We start from the raw sequence: 26,130 nt of genomic DNA on the forward strand, positions 1-26,130 counted from the left end.
CTAATCCATATACTTCATTATTTACTTGGCAAAAAAAAAGGGGGGGGGGAATAATGTTCCTTGAGAGGTTTGAGTATGGCCCAATTGTCAAGAGCTCTTAAACTTTACTATAAACATTCTTCCTGAAATAAGTTTATGTTTCTTGGTATTAGGAGGACTGGGGATCTGTAGAAATAAGCTTCACTTAAGAAGGGCTGGGGATTTAGCTCAGGAGTTCCACTGCCTGCCTCAAAAGCGCAAGGACTCGAGTTTGATCCCCAGTACCAAAAAAAAAAGCAAATAAACCGGGTGTGATGTACATGCTTGTAATCCAAGCTACTTGGAAGACTGAAGCAGAAGGATCTAAAGTTCAAGGCCAACCTTGTCACCTTATCAAGATCTTGTCTGAAAATTAAAATAATTTTTAAAACAGCTGGAGCCAGGTATGGTAGCATACACCTGTAATCTCAGCGTTTGGAAGCCTGAGGCAGGAGGATGTCCATTTAAATCAAGCCTGGTCTACACCGGTAGACCTTGTCTCAAAAAAGGGAGGCAGAGGGCTGGGGATTTAGCTCAGTGGTTTCGCTGCCTGCTGCGCAAGCGCAAGGACCCCAGTTTGATCCCCGGTACCAAAAAAAAAAAAAGGGAGGCAGAATCATTGCCTGTTACAGGCCAGGGTGGGCAACATGGTGAGACCCTGTTTAAAAAAAAAAAAGCAACTAATGTCCTTATCTTTATTACAAAAGGATATATCTTTTTAAGCAGGAACTTAAATAAAGAGGCAAAGAACAACTAAGAACTGCAGCCATAGAATAAGATCTTTTGAGACAACTTTTAACAATTCTTATATATGGGAAGTAAAGTATTCCTAATGGTTGGTTAGTTGATTTTTGAAGCAGGGTCTCACTACACAGTTCAGGCTGGCCTTAAACTCACTATGTAGCCCAGGCTGGCCTCGAACTTGGGGCAATCCTTCTGCTTCAGCTTCCCAAGTGCTGGAATTATAGGCATGTACCACCATGCTTGGCTCAGCATTTTAAAAAATTTTCCTCTTCTCATGAAAAACTGGACTTCAAGATACTTAATCTTTTTTCTTAGTATTTGATGTGTCCATATATCCTTCTAAAATTACTAAGCCTATGAATCAAACCTGGTTGAAAAAAATCTTTTTCCTTTTCAAACATTCATAGACTGAAGAACTATGCCACAACACTTTTACCCCAAATCAATCAAAGCTAAAACCAAGAAAATGTTGCTTACCAGTTCGTACATGAAATCTGGATCGGAACTGTTTGCTAAAAGATCTGTGCTCATCAGAGTCTGTTCTGAAAAGGTGTGGCTTCGAAAGGCATCCCCAAAAGGCGGATCCATTCCGCTTACACTAGGCTACAACAGAGTGATTTTCATTTTACAAAGTTAAAGACCACTTCAAGACCAATTTATTACACTTTATCTGAAAATAACTTATTTTCAGAAAATAATTCTGTATTTTTGTACTGTATAGTACATTTAAGAGTTTCAACTAGCAATCTGTGGACTTAGATGAGGAAAACACCTAAGATGCATTAAGAAGAGGAAAAAAAAAAAGGAGTAGCAACTATTAAAAATAGCCAACTTCAAGGGTCGGGGATTTAGCTCAGTGGTGCCATGCCTGCCTCATAAGCACAAGGTCCTGAGTTCGAGTCCTGGTACCAAAAAAAGAGCCAACTTCTAAAAATGTTAAAGTTTATTTAGCCACCTGAATGAGCATATATCATCTAATAAGTACTTTTATTTAGCCATACAACATTTTTTCAAATCCATCTCTAGTATACTAATATACTCTAATTCCCACCTCAAACAGAGAACTTCCCTGCCATTTCCTGCAGTCTGCAGAGGTCTTACTCTGTACTCCCTAAGTGTGTTTGTCTTATTTCCCAAAAGAAACTGGAAAACAAATTGGGCAACTTCAGTCCAAAAGAGGATCAAGAAAACAGCCTCCAAATCTCCTGGACATGACCAAAAATCTGGGTGTGACCACTACAGTCTCCATCTTGATCCCTGAAAAGGGTGCAGTTCATTTTATAATGGGGGGGGGGGGAGGAAGGAAGGAAGGAAGGAAAGAAGCAAGCAAGCGCAAGCAAGCGTGCAAGCTAGCTTCAACTAGGCTGGGTGTGGTGGTGCACGCCTGTAATCCCAGTACTAGGGAGGTGGCTGAGGCAGGAAGGAATATTGCTTCAAGTTTGAGGCCAGCCTGGGCTACATAGTTTAAGGCTAACCTGAACTACATAGTGAGATCTTGTCTCAAAAAACAGTTAACAATAACAACAACAACAATAACAACAAAACCCTTGGCTCTCATGATTGAGTTCTCCTTTTTTTTCTTTCTAGTCCCTTTTTACATTTCAGTATCTATCCAAATCACTCCAAAGTCAGGGCTCATACTCCTACAGTGGCTCAAATAATAGGCCTCACTCTAAAATCTACCTCCAATGAGAGAAGAGGATGAGAAAGAATAATTTTTCCCTGTTTTCTTCTGTAATTTTCTGCAGAAATTTAAAAAAATGGTATCATTTGCTTATACTTGTCTATTCATATACCTTCTAATTAGGAGGAGCAATACTTTTCATATGGTACTTCCCATTCCATTTATTTTTTTCTTTCATTTTCCGTAGCCCTTCCAAACCTGTAGGACCTTTTCTCCTAGAAAATTTAGCTTAAGGAAAAAAAAGGCATATAATCCTCAATTCAAGTATTCAATAATCAGCATACTAAATCTTGTTTGGGTAAGAAGTCTAAAAGAGGATATGCAATCTACTTGGCACAAACATTAGAGGTAGAGGGAATCCTCTGCTCTCTTTTTAAAAAAATTTTTTTCCTTTACCGGGGATTGAACTCAGGACCTTTAACTTGCCAGGCAGGTGCGGCGCCACTGACCTAAATCCCTGGCCTCTCTGATCTCTTTAGTATCTGGTAGCAATTCCTCTTTGTTTCTGCTGCCTGCCTCCCCAGTTCCCCAGTCTCAACAAGCTGTTGATTCCCTGTGCTCAAGGGATAGTTCTATATGGCCCCACATAAGGCCCCTCTTCAGAGTCCCTGCCAGCTCATTATTTCTGTTTCTTCCCAACACTAAAACAAACACTGGCAGGGTTATGAGCTAACCACTAGAAGGGGAAGAGAAGGAGTTTGGATAAGCAGAATGGGAACTAATATTTATTGTTTCAGTTACCACCTCCAACCCAAACTGATCAACTCAAAGTAGATGCTGTACTACAATCATTCCAGACATGTTTTTCACGCTGTGTGCGTGTGCATGTGGGGTGTGTGTGTGTGTGTGTGTGTGTGTGCGCGCGCGTGCGCTTTATGGGACACAGATGGGGTGAGGAGGCTAAAGTTCCCCACTATTTCCTTTTACTTCTACACCAGTGCTGTCCACAGCCAGGTACAGAAAACAGATGTATTTTTGTGCCAGTGTTATGGTGAGCATCTAGCTAGTCACAGGAACCAACACCAAGGTAAAGTTCCTTACATTTGGGAGTTGACCAGTGCCGACACCTGAAAACCCATGAAAGATTTGTTACCACCAGGCTCTGTCCCTGGCTTGAGGGAGGCAACTCAGAATACAAGGGCAGGTTGACTTTAGCTCCCACTTGTCTCAGCTAGACATCTATTTTAAAGGGTCATAAACACAAGGAAAGAGTAGGAAATAAGAAGTCAAAGGAGATGGAAAGAGGGTTACTATGACTAATTTTCAGGGGAATTGGTTTAACTCCCATAAAGCTAGCAGATCTACCCACCTTCTAACCTATTTATTCACTGTGCTTGCCATGTCAAATTCAACAAAGTTAAAAGCTGTCACAAACACAAAAATACAAGCAAAGGCACCAGGCATAGTGGCATGTACTTGTAATCCCAGCCCTTGGGAGGCTGAAGCAGGAGGATCAGTGTTAAATTCAAGGCCAACCTGGGCTACATAGTGAGTTTAAGGCCAGCCTGAACTACATAGCAAGACCTTGTCTCAAAAAAAAAAACAACAAAAAAAATAAAGGCAATGGAATAAAGGACATGTGTTCAAAGCTAGCTGAGATCAGAAACAAGAGTAATATGTCAAGTTGTGTTGATTCAGAGAATTTATAAAACTAATAGTACTGACTTTCTACAGCAGCAAAAAAATAAAAACTTTACATCTACTCTGTATGATTTACCTGAGGCATTTCCAAGCCCAGATCCTGTGTGTCCAATTCCAAACTTCTTTTTTTTCTTGTTTGTAAATTCCTTTCCAGCTTTACTTTTAATTCCAAGATGATTTTCACAGTAAATAGTAGGTTTCCCCAGAATCCTTCAATTCAACTGATTGGATCACTGCTTTTTTCTTTTTAATAATTCTGTGCAATTCTGTCAAACAACACAGAGCAATTTCACTGAGCTTCACTGCAAACAAGTTAACCTTTCAAAAACAATATTAACAAAGAACACTGTACACTAAACATTAAGTCTTATAGGTTATATTTTCAAAAATTTAATATCTTAGTGCCTACTATTCTGAAATTCACCATTTCTTCACTTGTTTGCTCCTAAAACAGGGTTGGCCAATAACCAACTGTTAACATTTTTAAAAACCACTCGACCAAATTAGTATACCCTCATCTTTCCTGTGATCTGAAACATACATTATACTTAACCTCTTTTACTTTTGTTTCCTTATAAGGAAACATATCTCAATATTAATTCTATCTATTGTATAGTTATTACTGCTAAATTAATCTACATTTTTTATCTTTCATAAATTTATAAGAATAGTAATACATAATAGTACAAGAATTTAATATATCTTTACATTAAACAAAATATTTAAATAGTATATATAACAACATTATTCTTTGAGTTATAAGCCAAAACTGTGAAGAATTACTTCAGCATGTTTTAGAAGGGTGTATGTTGGGGGAATAGAAATGAGGATCACTTTGCACAATGGTTTCAAGGGTTAAATTAAAATTTATGATTGCAAATCATGTGGTACAGGGTCTTGAAGGGGTAGAGAGTTAAATGTACATTCCCTTTTCCTATATATGAAAATGTTAATATTAATTAGGAAGAACTGAACAATACCAGCTGTAACCTCTTCTCCTAAATCAGTACTTCTTCCAGGATCATCAGCATCAACCCAGAAACTTGCTAGAAATCCAAAAATCTTGGGTGCCAGCCCCACCACTACAACAGAAACCTCAGGAGTGGGAAATTGATTTAATAAGGCAACTCTGATCATCCCTAAAGTTTGAGGACTGCTGTCCCATCCTTCCTCTCATGCAGTCTAGATGAAGTGTCATTTTCTCAAATGCAGAGTTAATTTAAATGTGCCCTCTGTAGTTCTCACATTCTCTGGGCTAGAGTGATATATTATTTCAATTTCAAAGAATTCTTGCTAAATAAATAAGCAATAGACGAAAAGGGACTCAATAACTGTTCTACTTAATCAGATTAATAAACGGACTACAATTTGTATTTCCTGGTCTCTAATTTCTGGTGGGCTCTCATTCTCAGCTCACTGGGCCAACCTAAAAATAATGTCTAGTGTCCAGCCTAGCCCTAAAAACAATGCAACAGTCCAAATGGATTGATCCCAGCTCCCACCAAAGGCAAATACTTGCTCAGGTGACCCCATCCTTGTTCCTACTACTGAAATGCAGTTGCAGTCCTAACTTTTCCCTTGATTCTTGCAAGAAATAAAATCAGTGATCTTTTCAAGACCTATTACCTAGACCCCAAGAAGGTATTTAATTCAAGTCACATATTCAACAAAACAGAGTAGTGAAATCCTGGTTTATAACTTGAATCTTTCTGTAAGAAAGGTCTGATATCCTCTAAAACCTGAAAACTAGCTGGAATCGCTCAGAAGGCTAAGGCAGAAAGATTAAGGCCACCCTGAACTACGTAGTGAGAACATGTCTTTAAATAATGAAAAAAAATTTTTTTTAATAAATAAAAACTGAAAACTTATCCTTACTAAAACAAGACTATGGACTCAGAATAGACTGAGTCCTATTCAATGTATACTTGTTGGTATCTATCAAACACTCTGCCAGTAGCTCAGTTATCAGGGAAATGCTGAATAAACAAAGGGCTAAGTTTTAGTCACATAGCTTTCATTTGCAAACTACACAATACTCATGTCCTTATTTTTTTTTTTTTTGGTACCGGGGATCGAACTCAGGTCCTTGAGCTTGCGCAGCAGGCAGCGAAACCACTGAGCTAAATCCCCGGCCCACAAACTACACAATACTGAGAAGAATCTTTCTAAACTTCATTTGTCTCATCTTTAGGGAAGCTGGGAATCATAACACACATCTGTACTCCCAGCACTTGGGAGCCTGAGGCAGGATAATTGGCCATTTGAGGCCAGCCTGGGCTACATAGACAGTTCAAGGTCAGCCTGGACTACACAGTGAGACCGTCTCTAAAAAACCAAATACACAAAAAAAAAACAAAAAAAGAAAAACAGAAAAGAAAAGAACACATGGAGGAGGACAAGTTAAGGGGATGATAACGGAGGGTAAAAATGATCAAAATATTGGGCTGGGGATTTAGCTCAGTGGTTCCGGAGCCTGCCACGGAAGCGCAAGGTCCCGAGTTGGATCCCCTGTACCAAAAAGAAAAAAAAAAAAAAAACGGTCAAAATATGTTATGTGTATATATGAACCTGACAAAATGAAACTCATTAATAAAAACATCTAAAACTAATTTTTAAAATATAAATAAACCCCAAAATATTTTGTAGCTGGAAAAAAAACTACTACTCTCTCCTGGCTGATATTTAAGTAATGAAACTTTCATACAAGTCAAGCATTTCTTAGAAATTTTATTTTAAAACATCAAAACAAACATGATTTAATGCTGTTAACAAAAAAAGAAAAGCGCTTGTTTGGAATATAAGAGATCTGATTCCTGTTTTGATTTCATAATTAAAATTTAAAAGCCTTATGAATTAAAGCAAGTTGCTTAAGTTTATGGCTTAGCTTCCAAATCTGAGATCTAAGTTTTTTATCTTAACTATGAAACAAGGATGTTATGAAAATTAATGAGATTACTAGGAACCAGTAATAAAATAAATTTGGAAAGGTAATTATTATGAAATATATTTTGCCAATGCTTTCTTTGTTCCATAAACAGTCCAGCTCAGAAATTTATTTGTGACATTTTTTGGCAGCAAAGCTAAATGTTTTAAAAGATGCTGATCCCCAAAAAATGGGTATCCACTATGTAAAGGATTGACCTTGTTCACTTGGGTATTGAAGGTCCTAAGAGTTGCTTCTCCTAGTCTCTCAAATAGGATGGGAGAAGGACTAATTCTACTCTAAGTAATGGGACCCTTTTTCAGTAATAAAAACTCTCTCAGTCTCTAAAATAAATGAAACCACTTTACAATAAATTATCCTTATCCTCAATATTTTGTACCCATTTACCAGAAATTCTTAGTCCTGTTCCAAACATTTATCGTGAAACATTTATTGTTCCAAAGAACAAAATTCCCACCCAAAAGAAAAACAAAACAATAAAAGCTTTAATGATTACCACTATACAGAATTTTCCATAATGATACACTGCTCCAAAACTTAGCCTATACCTGAGAGCCATCTATTAAGAAGACATTAATGCTTTGTTGGCAGAATAACAGAGGAAGAAAGTACAACTTGTTTTTCTGGGTGATTTTACACTTTTTCAGGCCCAAGGATATTCATATTTTACTCAAAGTTTTGATATTAAAATATATCAAAAACAATGTTCAGTTGGCCGTGGTGGTGCATACCTGTAATCCCAGCGCTTGGGAGGCTGAGGCAGGAGGACTGCCATTGAGTTCAAGGCTAGCATGGACCACAAAGTGCGTTCAAGGCCAGCCTGAGCTACATAGCAAGACCCTGTCTCAAAACAAAAAACAAAGAAACAAAAAAACAAAAGGAATGTTCGACGGCAGTACACATTTGTAATCTCATCTACATAGAAAGCTGAGGCAAGAGAATTTCAAGTTTAAGACGAGAGAGAGAGAGAGAGAGAGAGAGAGAGAGAGAGAGAGAGAGAGAGAGAGAAAGAAAGAAAGAAAGAAAGAAAGAAAGAAAGAAAGAAAGAAAGAAAAAGGAAAAAGCAGCAATGATCTAATTTTCATTATAACAGAGGAATATTTGTTCCAAGGAATCCTAAATGGTTACTTCAATCAGAGTTTCAGAGTTGTGAAGTCTGGAAAACACTACAGTAAACAACACTGTCTACTGCATTTATTACAGGAATTCTTAAAAACTTTAAGGTGCTGTCTATATTATAAATCACAAGAGGTGAACAAAGCAGATATCATTTCCCAAATCTGATCATAAAATCTTACACCTTCCCTGAAGACTAGTTTCTTTCAGGGAGAGGTAAAAGCCAGGGAAAGGCTAAATTTCCCCAGTAGCTACTTCCCTATTTTTCACAGCACTGGCTCATCAGTTCCCAATACAGTTCTGTGGGTTTCTCAAGAGAAATGAACTGTAGCCTATCAGAAATAATATTTATGAGAGCTAGGAGTGGTGGTGCACGCCTGTTATCCCACTACTCAGGAGGCTGAGGCAGGAGGATTGCCAGGAGTTAGAGACCAGCCTGAACTACAGTGAGACTCTGCCTCAAAAAAACAAAAAAACAAACAAAAAAAAGAAAAAGATCTACTAATAGATTTGCTGTACTTGGATGCATTAAAAAATATAACACCACCTCCTAGGCATAAGAAAACATTCCTGAAACTGAATGGAGCAATAGGAGCAAATGGTTAATTTTTAAGCAGTAATGGTACAATCTGAAGACAGCTATCATTTTGATTTTTTTCACGGCCTTTCCTATCAGTTCCTATTGTGTGTATTTTAGTGAATCTCAGACAATGCAAATGATAAAGACAGTAGGTGTAGTCAAGGGCCTTCCTATAAAAGTTTATCTCTAAGGACTGTTCAAACCATTAATCATAACTTTAAAAGCCAAATCCAAGAGCTGATTTGTGTGTCCCAAGCAGCTTACACATACCCAAGAGCTTCTAAATTGTGCCCCTTCTGAATCTGAGATTTTCAGCTGCTTCCTCAGTGTACATATTAAAAACAATCACACAAGAAACAAAAATCTCTTTATAAATGAAATATCTTCTGAATCAGCAAATACTGTATGTGATAGCCAGAATCCCTGTATCTCTTCCTTTATATGACACTAGCTTAAGCCACTGACCATTTTTAGTAACTGGAGGGAAACAGTTCTTCATCATGGTAAGCTGCCCTTCTGAGTCACCCAACATTCATCAGAGGAGATGTTTAAAAATTTGAAACTCCCATTAGGGTGGCTATGATCCAAAAATGAAAAATAACAAGTGTAGTGGAGGATACAGAGAAATCAAAACTGTCAGGCATTGGTGGTGAGAAGTAATGGGACAGCTTGTGTAAGAAATAGTTTGGCAGTGCCTCAAAAGTTAAATATAGAATTGCTGTATGATTCAGTGATTCCATTTCTAGGAATACTGTATACCTAAAAGAATTGAAAGCAAGCATTTGAACAGATATGTATACACCCATATTCATAGTAGCATTATTCACAATAGCTGAGAGTAGAAACAACCACCAGATGAACAGACTGTAAAAACAGAATAGTTACACAATGGAATATTCTTCAGCCATAAAAAAGGAACAAAATCCTGATACAAAATCCAGACACAAAAGGACAAATATTGTATGATTACATTTACATGACGTACTCAAAAGAGATAAATTCATACAGAAAATGGGATATAGGTTTCCAGGGTCTATGTTATTATATAATGGGTAGGAGTTTCTATTTGGGATGATGAAAATATTCTGGAGATACACAGTGGTGATGGTTATGCAACACTGTCAATGTACTTAAAGACACTGAATTATACACTTAAAATTCTTAAAAAGGCGAGTTTTATGTACATTTTACTGCAATAAATTTTTTTCTACAGTTTTTAGCTAAAGAATACCAAGATATTTATATTGTTAGATAATTCATATACTATGATTTATTTAGATCTTTCTTAATCTTTGCTGGTTCATGCCAACATTTTTTTCATGTGGTCAGAGGTTGTCTTCTGTTATCTTTTTTTTTTGGTATTGGGGATCGAACTCAGGACCTTTCACTTGCAAGGCAGAGCGGCAGCACCACTGAGCTAAATCTCCAGCCCTTCTCTCTGTTGTCTTTTTTTTGGGAGGGGGGGTTGGTACCGGAGATCAAACTCGGGACCTTATGCTTGCAAGGCAGGTGCCGGAACCACTGAGCTAAATCCCCAGCCCTCTCTGTTGTCTTTAACCTATACCATATACACAATTCTAAGAAATAAAGACTGTCACAATTCCGAATTGAATTTATTTCTGCCAAGTCTTAAAGAAAGGAAGGAAGGAGTTAAAAGAATGAAAGGTGGAAGTAGGGAAAAAGCTGCGAAGGAATAAGAAAGGAAAAGGAAAAGATAGAAAAGGAAGAGAAGGGAAGGAAAGGGAAAAAGAAAGGTGGAAGAGAGGAGGACAGAAGGGCAGGGAAGGAAGAAAAAAGAAAAGCAAAAAGGCCAAATCACTGATATGTTAAATTAAAAGTTTATATAATATGTATATCCCATGAGACTTCCTTGACAAAAAAGACAACTTACCAGTTTGCCCAAGTGCCTTAGTAAACCAAGACCCACCTGCCATACATACACTCCATCTGTCCTGCTATAATGATATTTCTCACCTAACAATTTAAACTACTCTAATATGCAAGAGTTCAACAAAGTAGTCCAATCAGATGCTTACTAAATGAAGTTACCACCTGTTTCATAGTACAGAAGAAATCAGAGATCCCAAAATCTCCAAGCTACTGAGGAAGGAAAGGAATACATTGGGGGAACTTCATCCCTCTATTATGTAATTGGAATCCTATAACACAACTGCAGGCAAATCACTATACCCTCCAATAGCAGTGATCTAGACTAATATTTAGACACAGGCAAGTAAATCTCAAACTCAAACTACATGATTACAATTTATGTCAGGAGGGCCATGAATGTAGCTTTGGCTGGCAAGTGCAAAGTCCTGAGTACAATTCCCAAGTACTGGGAAACAAAACTGAAACAAAAACAATTTATGTCAGGAATTATTAGCAAGACTCTCAGTATTTATTTTCCAAGTCTTCCTGCTGTTAGTCTTTAAGATAGAAGACGGGAGGAGAAGACTAAAGAAAGAGAAGACTTTTTTTTTCATTAAATTGGGTAAAAAAGATCATGTTCCTAGCCAAAGCAGTACTTAATAGGTATGATCTTTCTGCCATATGACCTTGCAAACCCTTTACATAGCTGGGGTCAATCTAACAGTCTCCTTTTATCCTCATACTCAGAATTCTAAAAATATACGGGCTGAATTAGGTTTGCCACAAACATTTAATGAAACAAAACAATTAATGCTCCATTTTATTGAAAATCCTAAGGAGATATGATATCTAAAAGTGATCTCTCCTTGCAATGAGGTCTTGGAGGAAGACACAAGACCTCTCAGAATTTGTTCAATTTCTTTCCAAAGGCTTCTGGCCAACTTTAATCTTTGGGCTACAGAGACAGCATATGGGAATCTAGTTAAAGCCCTTTGGGAGCTAATAACAACAATAACAAAAAGACATTAAAGTAGCTCTCTGGATCAATTTGACTTGGATAGGAAGGGCTACTTATTATTTTTGAAAACTATCAACAACTGGAAGATACTAGAGGTTTTCTGCAGCATAGATTTCTGGAAGTTAAGCTATTCAGAGCACAAGAGCATGGAATGATTCCAGACAGAAGCAGAGAATGCATTTCTAACCTAGCCACCCTTGTTTACCATTGGGGACAAAACGCTTGTGTGGCTAGAGACTGCAAACCACACTGATAAAACTTGGTGAAGTAACAAGAGCCAGGATTTTGATAAAATATCTTAGTGAAGCAGTCAGAGTAAATACAGTATAAGGATTATCACTGTCCCCTACCCCTGTCCAATCCTTCTTACGCTAATAAAAAAAAGTTCAGCAAAGACAACAGATTTGTCCAAGGTCATTCAGTAAATGGATGTCTCCAAGCAAACTTAGCATCACAGAGACCATGCTCAGTCCCTCAATGATGATGTCTAAAGGACTCCTAAATCTATACCTTCAGACAAACACATGGGTGCATGAGCCCTACCATCTGCGATCAGGGTCTCTCCATATTCACATTCTATCACCTCTCGAAGAACGTGCCATCACCCATCCAAACATTCCTACTCTGTTGATAGTATCCCTGACAAGATGAAGGGTTCATCTCGGTCTTGACTCTTCTCTTCCTGCTCCCCAACTGCTTTATTAAATAATGCCAATTTTCTTTAATAAAGACACAGCACACTCTACTGAACACAAATGCATCCATTTGACTTTGCCCTTCCATTTCCACAACTTTTCCTTGGCTCTCATCATCTTAAATTAAGCATAGAAATAATTACCCTACAGTCTTCCTGTCCCCAGCCTTTCCATTTCTCACTTCTTAGGCCCCACTTTAAGATTATTCTCCAGTCAGGCATGAGGGCGCACACTTGTAATCCCATCACTCAGGAGCCTAAGGCAGGAGGATCACTGCAAGTTTGAGGCCAGCCTGGACTACATAGTGAAACCTTATCTCAGAAAAAAAAATTATTCTCCATACCCACATCATATTAACACTGTGTTCCTAAGTTTTCAACAACTCCCAAACAACTCTTGGATAATTTCCAAAATAGTCAAGATAGAAATGAAACTATTTTACAACCCCATGTTCCACTATTCTTCTATTAATGAACACTAATGTCAGCCTGATCTCACCATCTCCTCAATCCCACTTCACTCCATGAAGGATCTCCAACAGTGAGACTAGCTTTCATATCTTTCCTCACATTTTTCCTTTTTGTGGGTTTTTTGTTTTGTTTTTTAGACAGGGTGTCACTCTGTAGTTCAGACTGGCCTTGAACTCAGTGATCCTCCTGTCACAGCCTCTTGAGGGCTGGGATTACAGGTGTGTGCCACTACTCAAGTAGAATTTTTCCTTTTTGTCCTCACTCTCCCCTTACTTCTACTAACAGATTGGAAAATCTTTTGAGACTGACCACCCTATCTTGTTTGTTTCACTACAGTGCTAAAAGCAGTGCCTTTCCTAGGACATGTATGGACAAGCTGGCTACAATGACCCCCTAACACCATAGGACTTCCTGGATAAGGAGTCAAGCATGATATTCTTCATATACAATGAGGACATTACAAAAGAGGGCCCAGGGACTTAGCTCAGTGGTGCTGTTGCCTGCCTTGCAAGCGCAAGGTCCTGAGTTCGATCCCTGGTACTGCAAAAAATAAATAAATAAATAAAAATAATAATGAGCGGGGCCAGGGATTTAGCTCAGTGGGTTCGCTGCCTGCTGCGCAAGTGCAAGGACCCGAGTTCCATCCCCGGTACCAAAAACAAAACAAAATAATAATAATAATAATAATAACAACAACAACAACAGGCAAAAGAATCAAGTCATTCAATATGCATTTATTGAGCATGCTTATGTGCTCCAAAGTAACTTAGAGTAGCTTGTTAATTTAAGTCTTGAACTTCTGTGGTATCATAGAATAAAAATAGTAAAAACTAAACTCCCAAATATTTTTAATTTCCAGAAAGAGTTGTTTGAATTCAAGTAGATTTTAAAGACCTAAAATAATTCTTGTCTAAGAAGCAGAGAGTAGAGAAAGGAGTAGGATTAAAAATTATTTAAACCAACTGAATCCAGGCATTGCACTAACATGGTCTTCATTTCCATACCCTCCATCTTTCATACACACCCTAGTGAGGTTTTATTAGTTTTGTTTTGTTTTTCTGGAGATAGGACCTCACAGTGTAGTTCAGGCTGGTCTTGAACTCACTATGTAGCCCAGGCTGATCTCAAACTCATGGTGATCCTTCTGCCTCAGCCTCCTGAGAGCTGGGATTACAGGCGTGTGCCACCATGCCTAGCAGACACCAGTTTTAGTTTTTAAAAAAACTATTCAGGATGATAAAGATTTGAGTTTGTTCTGCAGAAGTCTACAAACTGCAGAAAGGGAACAGTGTAATTCAAGGCAGCAGCCATGAAAACGGGCAGTGTTACAAGAATGTACCTGGCGATACAGTAAGACTTGAGTGAAATGCCCACCATGGGATGCAGAAGGGGCCCCTGCTCTTAGGGATCTGAGCTCTTCTTCAAAGTGTGCTTCTTCCCTCTTCTCGCAGATTTGACACTTTCTCAAAAATGGAATAAATACATGCTAGAGATAAGTTTCAAATTCCTTCCTACTGTGTCAAAGAAACTATATGCCACCAGGATGTGACTGAACAACAGTAGATATGGAGGTTGTGGACACAGGACTACAAGGCTCTGAATACAGTCATCTAATACCCCTGAAAAGGGTTCTTCGATGAGGAGTCAAAGCTAGATAACTTTACTTTCTAATATCTGGAATTTCATTCCAGATGCCTACTTGCCTTCTTTTATGTGTAAATGCAAGATTTACCCTCTTACTTTGCAGGGATACTGTGATTCACTATAGTATGTTTCCAGCTGAAGCATAAAACAGACACTCAAGGCCAGGCTTGGTGGTGCACACCTGTAGTCCCAGCATTCAGGAGGCTGAGGCAAGAGGATTGACAAGAGCTTGAGGCCAGTGTGGACTACACAGTGAGTTCAAGACCAGCCTGAGCATCATAGCGAGACCCTATCTCAAAAATCAAAACAAACAACAACAAAAACAGACAATAAATGGTGGCTATTTTTATTTTCAGATTCCTTCTCTGGTATATAATGAAGTTCCTGGGACGCTGCTGCTATGAAGGTATAAACCCAAATTCAACTCAGAATATGACTGTCTAAATTCCTCATTTAATTATCACAAAAAACCTAGCTTCCTGGGATTAGGGTGAAAAAGGATACTCAGGAAATCTAGATAATTTAATACGCCTGTCCCTAGCTTTATGAGGGTGATTGCCAATTATGCTGGTTTAATCAGCAAAATAATCTTTGAATTCACAAAATAATTCATAAACCTGTTATCTAGTAATCTTTATACACAATAAAGAATTAGCAGATAAAAAAAGAATTAGCAGGTAAATTTCAAAAGGAAAGAGCTCCATAAAAGATTTATTGCCCTAATGTATGTTCAATTACATATCACATCATTTTTATTACAGTTACTTATACTGGCTTACCCATAGGTTTTGGGCAACTTAAAGGAAGGAGTTATATAAAATCTATGTATATATATCCATAATACTTTATACAGTTTCAAATAAACAGACACAGAATTTGATCTTTGGCATACTTGCCTCAAAAGGGTTTAGAATAAACCAAACAGGAAGCAGACTATTCCAACTGCTGAGAAAACATACATTACATATGGTAGAATCACCAGTCAACAGAGAAGTACAAAGAGTAATCAGGGCTTGTTCCCACCTCTCCACCAGACTCTTGTAAATTAATATCCCTACAATCAGAAGACAGAATAAAATTCACTTACAGTAACTCAATGGTTTTTAACTTGGGAGTCAGGCAACCAACAAGTTGTTACTCTAAACTTTAAAACAAAAGTAACAAGGACCTTAACAAATGTACTCTACTATAAATATCTACATTTAGAGCCGGGCATGGTGGCACACGCCTGTAATCCCAGTACTTGGGTGGCTGAGACAGGAGGATCCCCTCGAGTTCAAGGCCAGCCTGGGCTACATAGTGAGGTCAGGCCCAGCCTGAACTACAAAGGGAGACCCTGCCTCAACCGGCACCCCACTGCCCCAGAAAAGAACTGTTGAGAAAATATTAGCAGACCAAGATGGTGCCGAAGGCGAAGAAGGAAGCTCCTGCCCCTCCTAAAGCTGAAGCCAAAGCAAAAGCTTTGAAAGGCAAGAAAGCAGTGCTGAAAGGCATCCACAGGCACAAAAAGAAGAAAATCCGCACCTCACCCACCTTCCGCCATCCCAAGATACTGCGGCTCCCACGGCACTCCAAATATCCTCGGAAGAGCGCCCCCAGGAGAAACAAGCTTGACCACTATGCCATCATCAAAGTTCCCTCTGACCACAGAGTTAGCCATAAAGAAGATAGAGGACAACAACACAGTGTTCACTGTGGATGGCAAGGCCAACAAGCACCACATCAAACAAGCTGTGAAGAAGCTCTATGACATTGACGTGGCCAAGGTCAATATTCTAATCAGGCCTGATGGAGAGAAGAAGGCATATGTTCGACTGGCTCCTGATTATGATGCTTTGGATGTAGCCAACAAAATTGGGATCATCTAAACTGAGTCCAGCTGGCTAATTCTAAACACACATTATTTTCACCATTAAAAAAAATATTAGCAAACTGCGGAGAAGAAGCCAGGGTTAGTGGTGCAAGCCTGTAATCCCAGCACTCTTTGAGGCTGAGGCAAGGGGATCACAAATTCAGGCCCAGCCTGGGCAATTCTAAGTAAGACCATCTCAAAATTTTAAAAATTAAAAAAAAGACCCAGGGATGTAGCTCAATCCAAAGGCTCTGGGTTCAATCCCCAGTATCTTAAAAAAAAAAAAAAAAAATGGGCTGGGGATTTAGCTCAGTGGTTTCGCTGCCTGCTGCGCAAGCGCAAGGACCCCAGTTCGATCCCCAGTACCTAAAAAAAAAAAAAGATTTTACAGAGAATACTACCAATTCTACCAGGGAAATTTTGAGATAGCTTCACAAAAAAGATGAGGTTTGAACTGGATCTCATTATAAAACAATTCGTCTATAAGAAGTGGCACTTTTGAACACAAATGAAAATGTTTCATAAAAAAGAAATTCAGAGATAGATAATTAGTACTTGGATAGGTATAAAAGACAAGCTCATTTTACAAGACTGCCTAAAAGGGAATCAACTCATCAACTCACAGGTATTTACTGATACTCATATGCAAAATAATCAGGTAGGGGTAGGGATTTAGCTCAGTGGTTCCAGTGCCTGCCTGGCAAGCTCAAGGTTCCGAGTTCGATCTCCGGTACAAAAAAAAAAAAAAATCAGGTAGTATGAAAGAATCTGTTTCGTTTTAAAATAAAGCAAAATGAAAGGTAAGGGTCAAAGTGAAACCCTAAGGGAATAAAGAACAGAAATAAGGTAGGAGGTGAAATAAAGACAAGGGACACATAAGGTCAAAATCAAAGATACCCTGGTATCCACAGATTAGAAGAGAAGCAAGAGGAGGTGGGTCAGACCTTGACCAGGGACTAAAAAGAAAAACTAAAAACTAGAAGAGACCAACCAACAAAAGTCAGAGGTACAGAAGGGACCAGAGATCTGACATAGTAGAGCAGTCTCCAAAGAATTAAAGTGAAAGCAAATTTTTTTTCCTCCTTTTTTTTTTGACACAGGGACTCCCTCATGTAGCCCCAGGCTGGCCTCAAACTCAAGGCAATCCTTCTGCCTCAACCTCCAGAGTGCTGAGACTACAGGTATGTGCCCTTCCTCCTAATCTTATAAATCAGTTTTCTTCTCTCTAATCCCCTCACCTCTGCCTTATCTCAAGATTTTCATATCCAGCCCCACCCTATACATCTTCTTTACCTTTTATATCTCTTTAACTGGACCAGAATGCTTTCTTCACTATTCTTCAAAACTTAGTTCAAATGCCACTTTTAAAAAATTTCTTCTTGTGAAGCTTCTCAAACTCTCCCAGACAGTTAGAAGTTTCTGTTGCATATGTTTATGTTTTGTCCTGAAACACTGCCACAATACTGGGCTGCAATGGTTGTCTTTCTTTCCCAGTGTATGGGCAACTCCAGAAGAGGATTCAACAGTAAAGACAAAATCCTTACTGAAAAGCAGTTCCAAAACTGAGCAAGTTACTCTCATTATATACAACATAAGTAGGATAGTAGAAGCCTTGCTGTTTTAACAAATTCAGTGAATCTTTTGAACACAAGTCCAAGCACCCTTTCCCTAATTCTTCTCCATTAACTATACATCAAGGACCTTTTTAAAGTTATAGTTTTGTTAATATTTTAAATTTCGGGCCAGGGATTTAGCTCAGTGGTTCCAATGCCTGCCCCGTAAGCACAAAGACCCAAGTTCGATCCCCGGTACTCCCTCCCCCAAAATTTAAATTTCTCAGTGAATGGCAATCCTTTGAAGGAGAAGGCAACAATTTCCTCAGGAATGGTGTGCAGCAGCCAGATGGAATTTTAAACTCTCAAGGTAAAACTCTCATCTAAAAAAAATGATGGTGACACATGTCAGTAATCTGAGCACTCTGGAAGGCTACGGCAGGAGGATCACAAGTTCAGTCCTAGCCTGAGCAATTTAGTAAGACCCTTTCTCAAAATTTAAAAAAGTGAGGATAGGGCTGGGGATTTAGCTCAGTGGCACTGTGCCTGCCTCACAAATGCAAGGTCCCGAGTTCAATCCCCAGTACCCCCCCCACACACAAAAAAGCCTTGGGTTCAATCCTCAGTTCTGGGGGGGAAAAAAGTAAGTGTACAAGAAGAATCTGAAGAAAACTGGAGGAAATCAGCTATCTCATAAGGCTTTCATAGGAAACTGTCAAAATATGTAAGAGAAAAGTAGTTTGGTTTCCAAAGAAGTGAATGATGGGATGATTAGAATTGCTCAGAATTAGAAGGGAGGTGAGTAGTAGTTGAAAAAGCTGTTCAGGGAGGAAAGTTCCAAGACAGATTCTGGAACAAAGGTCATAAGTTGATGAAAAGCAAACAAATTTTGTCTGGTGGTGATGGAACAACATGGTATTGTACCCACAAGGTGTCAAGGCAGTTCTCTGCAACAAACTCTCTCCAAGTGTAGCCTGATCCTCAGGGGGTGAATCAAGTGTGAATGATTTTTTGAGACAGGTTCTCTATGTAGTTCAGGCTTGCCTTGAACTCACTATGCAGCCCAGGCTGGCCTCCAACTCATGGAGATCCTCCTGCCTTAGCCTCCCAAGTGCTGGCTGGGATCATAGGCATGTGCCACCACACCTAGCTAGGTGTAAATGATTTTACAGTCTTTCTCAAAAAAAAAGGGAGGGGGTCTGCTATATAGGTGAAAAATTATAAGTCTACAAGAATAAAGAGGCTTTGGGCCGGGGATTTAGCTCAGTGGTTTTGCTGTCTGCTGTGCAAGCCCAAGGGCCCGAGTTCAATCCCTGGTACAAAAAAAAAAAAAAGGCTCTGTTCATATCTGTCAAATACCCAGAACCAAGCCTACTAATGACAAATCTAATGAATAAAGCACAATCAACTATGCTTCTCGGCCTTTTGGCTAAGAGCAAGTGAAACACAATCAACTTTTTTTTGTATCTGAGAGGTGTGTGCACCAAGTTTAACAAAAAACTAAGGGTTTAAGATATCATAAAATTAAAAAAAAAAAATCATAAAATAGCTTTCTTTGTTTGTACCAGGGATTGAACTTGGGTCCTTGCACTTGCCCAGCAGATGGCAAAACCACTGAGCTAAATCCCCGGCCCAGCTTTATTTCTTTTTCTTTTTTTTTTTTGATATCGGGGCTCGAACTCAGGACTTTGTGCTTGCAGGCACTGGAACCACTGAGCCCCCCGGCCCATTTCTTTATTTCTTTTAAGGCTCAATCTTAAAATAAAGGCTTTCTGATTGGACAATAATGATTAATTCTTCCCTTCCCAGTAACAAAAGTCCATCATCTCTATAATAGTAGACTTTAGGGCCCAGGGATTTAGCTCAGTGGCTTCGCTGCCTGCTGTGCAAGCGCAAGGACCCGAGTTCGATCCCCAGTACCTAAAAAAACAAAAAAATTGTAGACTTTATTATCTTCCAAATGACATGTGCCTACCAACATATACATTTATTTAAATAGCTCAAGATGACTGAACTGCAGTGAAGCAGTGAGTGTACCAAAATAAAATGTAGACTCTGACTAAGGAGCTCATAGTTTAATCGGAAGACAAACACTATGGTAATAAGGAAGTGCTAATAAAGATAAACTGAGAAAGCAAATTGAAATCCAAATTTGAGAGGTGATTCCAAAGCAGGTATGGTAATGTATGTCTCTAATCCCAGCCCTCTGGGAGGCTGAGGCAAGATCACAAATTTCAGCCTGGGTAACTTAGCAGTTTAGCGAAACCATCTCAAAATTAAAAAATAAAAATGGCTGGGGATATAGTTCAATGGAAAGCTCCTGGGTTCAATCCCTAGTACTGCCCCCGCCCCCAAAAAAGGAGAGATATATGTTTCCACTTAACATATTCAAAATACATGAGCTTGAGAACACAGTAACTAAAAACTTCCCAATATCCCTTTGTGATATGGAAATAATGATTAATTCCTACCACTATAAATTAATAAACTGAGACTACCCACTGACATCTAGCCAGACAGTAAGTGAGCTAGAACCTTTTCAGTTCAGGCCAATAATAGCCAGGTGTTGGTGGCACACACCTGTGATGAAGGAAGACTGCCTCAAATCTGAGATCAGCCTGGGCTACACAGTAAGTTCAAGGCCAGCCTGAACTCCAGTGAGACACTGTCTCAAAAAAAAAAAAAAAAAGCCAATATAGTATACTGAAACTTTTTTTTTGAGACAGGGTATCGCTCTGTAATTCAGGTTGGCCTTGAACTTGAGGCAATCCTCCTGCCTCAGTCTCCCAAGTGCTGGGACTATGTTCATGTGGCACCACAGCTGGCTTCTATTGAAATTACAGTTTTCATAAAATCCAGTTTAAGTAAATGAAGATGAAAAAATATTACATAAAAACAAAGCAAAAACTACTAACGAAGAAAATATATATGTAAAATTTTAGATTATGGCATCTTTGCTTCCTTGGATACTTAGCATCACTTTCAAAAGAAAAAAAATGCAACCTGTATCTTTTGAGGTGTTGAAAAAACATGTACCCTAATGTTTAGATAATTCTACAAACATCTCAGGTAATGACACAATCAATGTGTCTTCCAAATCCTTGTGTATCTGAATATAAGAACTATAGGTAGGGGCTGGGGATTTAGCTCAGTGGTTCAGATGCTTGCCTCACAAGCGGAAGGTCCTGAGTTCAATCCCTGGTACAAAAAAAAAAAAAAAAAAAAAAAAAAACCACAGGTACCTGGTTCACTTGGAACACCATTTCTTAGAACAGAAATAATGTTTTGTTGGAAGTGACTTGCTAGCCAGGCATGGTGTCACCCATCTGCAATCCCAGCACTTGGAAGGCTGAGGCAAGAGGATTGCCACGAGTTCGAGGCCAGCCTGAGATATAAAGACCCTGTCTCAAAAAAATCAAAAAACAAAACAAAACAAAAAAACCCCATGCTAAATGAACCTTTAAACCTCATTAGGACCATGCCCTGAATATAAAAGTTCTTAAGTACCATATCTGAAGAGTTAAACTGTTTTCAATCAGAATGCATCTCTAGCCAGGCGTAGTGGTACATGGCTATAATCCTAGCACTCAGGAGGCAGAGGCAGGAGGATTGTTGTAAGTTTGAGGCTAGTGTGGGCAACATAGTCAATTCAGGGCCAGTCTAAACTACAAAGTGAGACCCTATCTCAAAAAAAAAAATTAAAAAAAAAAAAAAAAGAATGCATCTCTAAAATAAATGCGATTTGCCAAGTGTGGTAGTGCATTCCACATTCCTATAATCCCAACACTCAGGAAACAGGCCGGAGGATCACAGCAAGTTTGAGGCCAGCCTGGGCTACACAGTGAGTTCAAGTCCAGCCTGAACTACACAGGGAGACTATCTCAAGTAAACAAACAAATAAATACATAGGGTTTATACTAATATTTCTTTTAAAAGGCTGGTCAGGAAAACAGCTATAAGAAAGTAAGGTAAAAAAAATACAGACTACAATGATGCCATATGTACTTGTACTAAAATTATTTTAAGTCAGGAGATACATACAGTTGGCTAATGCTCAAATATGACCTTAAGTATATATTTACATACTCGATACCTTAATATCACAGTACTTAAAACTCAGTGAGCAAGCCAACAAGGGTTGACAAACAATGACTATTGGCCAGAGGAACAGCCTGTTCATGTAAATAACGTTTTATTTGTAATATACATCCTGAACATACTTTTTATGGCTGTCTCCTTTTTTTGTTTATTTTTTCAGACAAGGTCTCACTTTGCAGTTTAGGCTGGCCCTGAATTGACTATGTAGCCCACACTAGCCTCAAACTTACACCAATCCTCCTGGGTACTGAGATTACAGGAGTGTGCTATCATGTCCAGCTCTTTGGCTATTATCAGTTATCATGCTATAAATTATAGGGCTGAGTAGTAGTGACAGAGACAATATGGCCCACAAAGCCTAAGTATTTACTATGTGATTCTGTACAGAAAAGTGTCTGTCAACCTGTCTTAGAATAATCAAAACTAATGATCTAACAAATTTATGATTAGTCTATAAGTTTATGTACCTTGGAATAAGATACTGAATAAATATGGTCAAAGAGTCAATGAATTATTTCCCAAAACATCCAACTACAAACCAAATGGAAAAAAGCCTCTGGCTGATTCATCTCAAAATCATACAATTGCCAATTCTGACTAAAAATTAAACTTTAAAAGCAAATGGTGAGCCAGGTATGGTGGGACATGCTTGTAATCCCAGCTACTTAGAAGGCTGAGGCAGGAGGATCGCAAGTTTGAGGACAGTCTGAGCAACTTAATGACATCCCATCTCAACATTTTAAAAAGGGCCACAGGGGCTGGGGATTTAGCTCAGTCGTTTTGCCACCCGCTGTGCAAGCCGATGGACCTGAGTTCGATCTCCGGTACCAAAAAAAAAAGGGGGGGGGAGGACAGGTGCAGCTTTGTGGTAGAGCACTTGCCTATCATGTGGGTTCAATCCCTGCACCACAAAAACAACAAAAACAACTACACACACGGCAAAGGTAACTTTCTCTTAAGCTTTTAAAAACTGCTACAGTAATAACATACAAATTCCTTCTACTTCCATTGTCACATACTTAGTTAACCTCCACCAAGATGTATAACAGTTATTTCTTCATTCCTTGCACTGGTATCCTTGAATCTCTAAATGTTCAACCAGTAAACTACTTAGATCACTGACTTTTAAAATGTTTTCACTTGTCATAACAGAATAAGAAGGTAGTAAGAGTATCCAAAATCTGTTCTGGGTGTATTTGGCCTTTTCTATGTTCATATGTCGAAAAATCCCAGAACCGGGAATGGTTGCACTGCCTGTATTTCCAGAACAGGAGAATCGCTTAAGCCCACGAGTCCAACACCAGTCTGGGCAACTTAGCTAAACTGTCTCAAAAATAAATAAAAATAAAAATCCCAAAGCTGCTACACCAGTCATACAAAAGAACTACAGCCAAATAAGTTCTGTTAGTTATACTATTCTTAAGAAAACGCTAAGCAACGGTAATTGACTATGGGCTAATTTAACAATGAAAATTGCCTTGACCATTCTAGCTATCAATGACACAGTTGTCTGGTTTTAATTTTAGCTACACTCTTTTATAACTGATTATGGCACTGTAAAGGGATAGGGTTCAGAAAGCAACACAATATTGATAGTAAAATACAAGCTAGAATTTTTTTTAGTACCGGGGATCGAATTCAGGACCTTGCGCTTTTGAGGCAGGCGGCGGAACCACTGAGCTAAATCCCCGGCCCCAACCTAGAATTTCTATAAAATATTTCTATAAAGTATTTCTAGAATATTATGAAAGTTATACTTAAGAACTAAAAGTCTATCAAATAATCCAGGGCTACATTTTTACACATCACAGCATTCTTAAAAGATCCGTGAGTCAATCATACAAAATACCAATAAAACCTGATAATTCATTTATTTATCCATTACTATTTTTCTCCAGTTGACAAAGGAGATACTGTGAATTCTTAAAATAGTCCGGAAGAGTCTCCAATGATATTCTGAAGTGTTCCTATTTCTGAGTGCTTACCCAATAGCCTGGTACCATTGACAATACCTCTGTAGTGACAGGTTGTAAGGTGATGTTAAAGTAAGCTTAAATTAGTAATTTAACAAGGCCAACATGATGAACATAATCACGATACAACTGATTTTCTAATTATGTACTCATACCATTTTCCTTTTTGGTGTATCTCTTAACTATTTTAGATTTTTAAAAAAACAAAAAAATATATCTAAAAGTACAGCCAAGTGACAACCAGTTTACTACAGATTGAAAGATTCACTCAGGAATCTTATTTTATGCTTTTAAAAAAGAATTAAGTTAGACCTTGCTCCTCTTTCTCACCTGCTGGGCATTTACAAGAAAATGTCCTAAAGAACGTTCAAGCTTAAATAATTTTTTCAAGGCTGTTTGCGCATGAAGTTGATTTACATGAGTTACCAATAAATGTGAACAAGATGGGCAAATTAATAAGACAAGGGCAAGCATGGGGCCAGGTCTTTAAAAGGCATCTGGACGAAAAAATGGAAACCCCGCCCAGCCCTCAACTTTCTAGGCTTTTCTCTTCCCAGTTTTCTCTATATAAAACCTAGAAAAGCAGAACTTCCCCCCTCACTGCCTGCGTAAAGGCCTGGTACAGAAACTTAAGACCGCTATTATCCAAGTACCTCCTTTAAGGTGGTCTTAAGGCTCAAACCCGCTCACAAACAGCAGAACGGTTTGCTTTCTCAGGTTAAAGGAGGGCGATTACAAGGTTTGGAGGCCGGGTTTGTCAGGAAGCGCAGGGCCGAGCAAGAGGGAAAATCCAGAGACTGAGCTCCATCTAGTCCCAGGAACCACCCCCAGGGAAGGCTTGACTGCCCTCAGTACTTCCCTGCCTCCTCTGCTCGTGGGAGGAGAGCGGTAGGTCGGGGTCTGGCACCCCCGAGCTACTTCCTGGTCCAATGGGACTCGCCTTTGGCCACCTGAAACGCCCCCGGCCCCGTTCGCTTGCCCTTTGCCCCGTCTCCTCCCCTCAGTGACCCACCACCGTAGGTCCCCTCCCATCTAACATGGCCGCCCCACCTGGCCCACCCCCGGCACAGCCTAACACAAATTGGGGTGCTCGCGGCACCGCCTTCCCTTCACCCATTGGTGCGGCGCCTCGGATGGCCTTGTCGATTGGACATCACCGTCTGCCACTTAGTCCTAAGGGACCCGCCTCCGAGCTGCTTCGAGCTGCTTTGAGAAGACATATAAACAAATCCCGAGAGGGAGGCCCCTCTCGCCGGTCGCCTCTGGGGCGGGGACGGAGGGGAGCGGCTACTCTGAGACACCCCAGCCCGGATCCCCTCCAGCCCTATCCCGCGCTTCCTTGTCTCCCGCCAGACCAGCTCCGACCTCCGCAGTCCCGGCCCTTCCTCACACGCCCCCCTCTCCTCCCCCGCCAGCCTCGTCTCCCCTCCCTCCCCGGCCCCTCCCACCCGCTCCCGTCTCTGACAGGCCGGTTGCCGGCAGCCGCGGCCTGGAGCTCCGGGACAGCGGAGAAAGGCCTGGCGCCCTGGCAGAGCGGACGCTCGGCAATGCCCATCCCCGGCCTAGCCTGCTGCCCTTCCGCCGGTCTTATCCGCCGCCGCCGCCTGGCGCTTTTATGTAACGGTCCCGGGCCGGGAGTGGGGGAGGGGAGCCTGACCCCGAGAACAGCGGGCGGTGGTCGCGTTCCGCGAGCGCTGACCCTCAGCCCTGGTCCCGGCCCAGCCCAGAGCCCCGGCACTGCTGCCTCCTGGGCCAGCGGCCTTTCTCCGCCCGCCGCTCGGCTTGTACCCCAGTCCAGGTCCCTGCGAGCTCCGGTCAGTGAGCAGCGGCGCTTACCTGTAGGTGTGGGGGCGGCTCAGGGGTTGAGTCCGGTTCCGTTGCAGGGGCCACGGCCCCTCTCCATGCTGCCTCGGGTTTGTTTTGTTTATGTCCTTCCTGACGGGTTCCCGGAAATCGCGTGACTCTCCCCCCTCACGTGGGCCGTGGCGAGGAGGAGGAGGAGGTGGTGGAGGAGGAGGAGGAGGGAGGAGGGAGGCGGGGGCCCGGCGGCCTCTGGCCAATCGCGAGGTGTCCTGAAGTTCAGCCAATCAGGGGCTTGGCCTGGCAGGGCACCCCTATCACATGACACTAGAGGGGCGGGTTGCCGGGGAAAACCAGGAAGAGAGGGCGGGTCTGGCGGTAGGTGCCTGCGGCTCTGGCGTGGGCGAGGGCGGTTCCTGATACCGAGGCGC

General features: G+C 40.3%; 1 protein-coding gene and 1 pseudogene across 3 annotated transcripts in view; one reads left to right on the forward strand and one right to left on the reverse strand.

Annotated features, from left to right (window-relative positions):
* Positions 1–25,922, reverse strand: part of Crebrf (CREB3 regulatory factor) — a 61,421-nt gene extending 35,499 nt beyond the window's left edge. Inside the window, exons 1-3 of one of the 3 annotated variants that reach the window (XM_004836371.4) lie at positions 25,736–25,922; positions 4,164–4,353; positions 1,240–1,365 (exon numbers count right to left, since the gene is read on the reverse strand). In XM_004836371.4, the coding sequence (XP_004836428.1) occupies positions 1,240–1,365; positions 4,164–4,172 (135 nt within the window). In that variant the 5' untranslated portion in view covers positions 4,173–4,353; positions 25,736–25,922. Of the gene's footprint in view, positions 1–1,239; positions 1,366–4,163; positions 4,354–24,552; positions 24,886–25,735 lie in introns of those variants that run through there. The other 2 variants (XM_021239476.2, XM_087194829.1) reach the window with 2 other exon arrangements.
* Positions 15,799–16,457, forward strand: LOC101725579 (large ribosomal subunit protein uL23 pseudogene; annotated as a pseudogene).
* Positions 25,923–26,130: the final 208 nt, after the last annotated feature.

The sequence above is a fragment of the Heterocephalus glaber genome, unplaced genomic scaffold (genome assembly GCF_053883595.1).
Source record: "Heterocephalus glaber isolate CG9 unplaced genomic scaffold, H.glaber_assembly_v1.0 deba00001606, whole genome shotgun sequence".
NCBI classification, from domain to species: Eukaryota; Metazoa; Chordata; class Mammalia; order Rodentia; family Bathyergidae; genus Heterocephalus; species Heterocephalus glaber.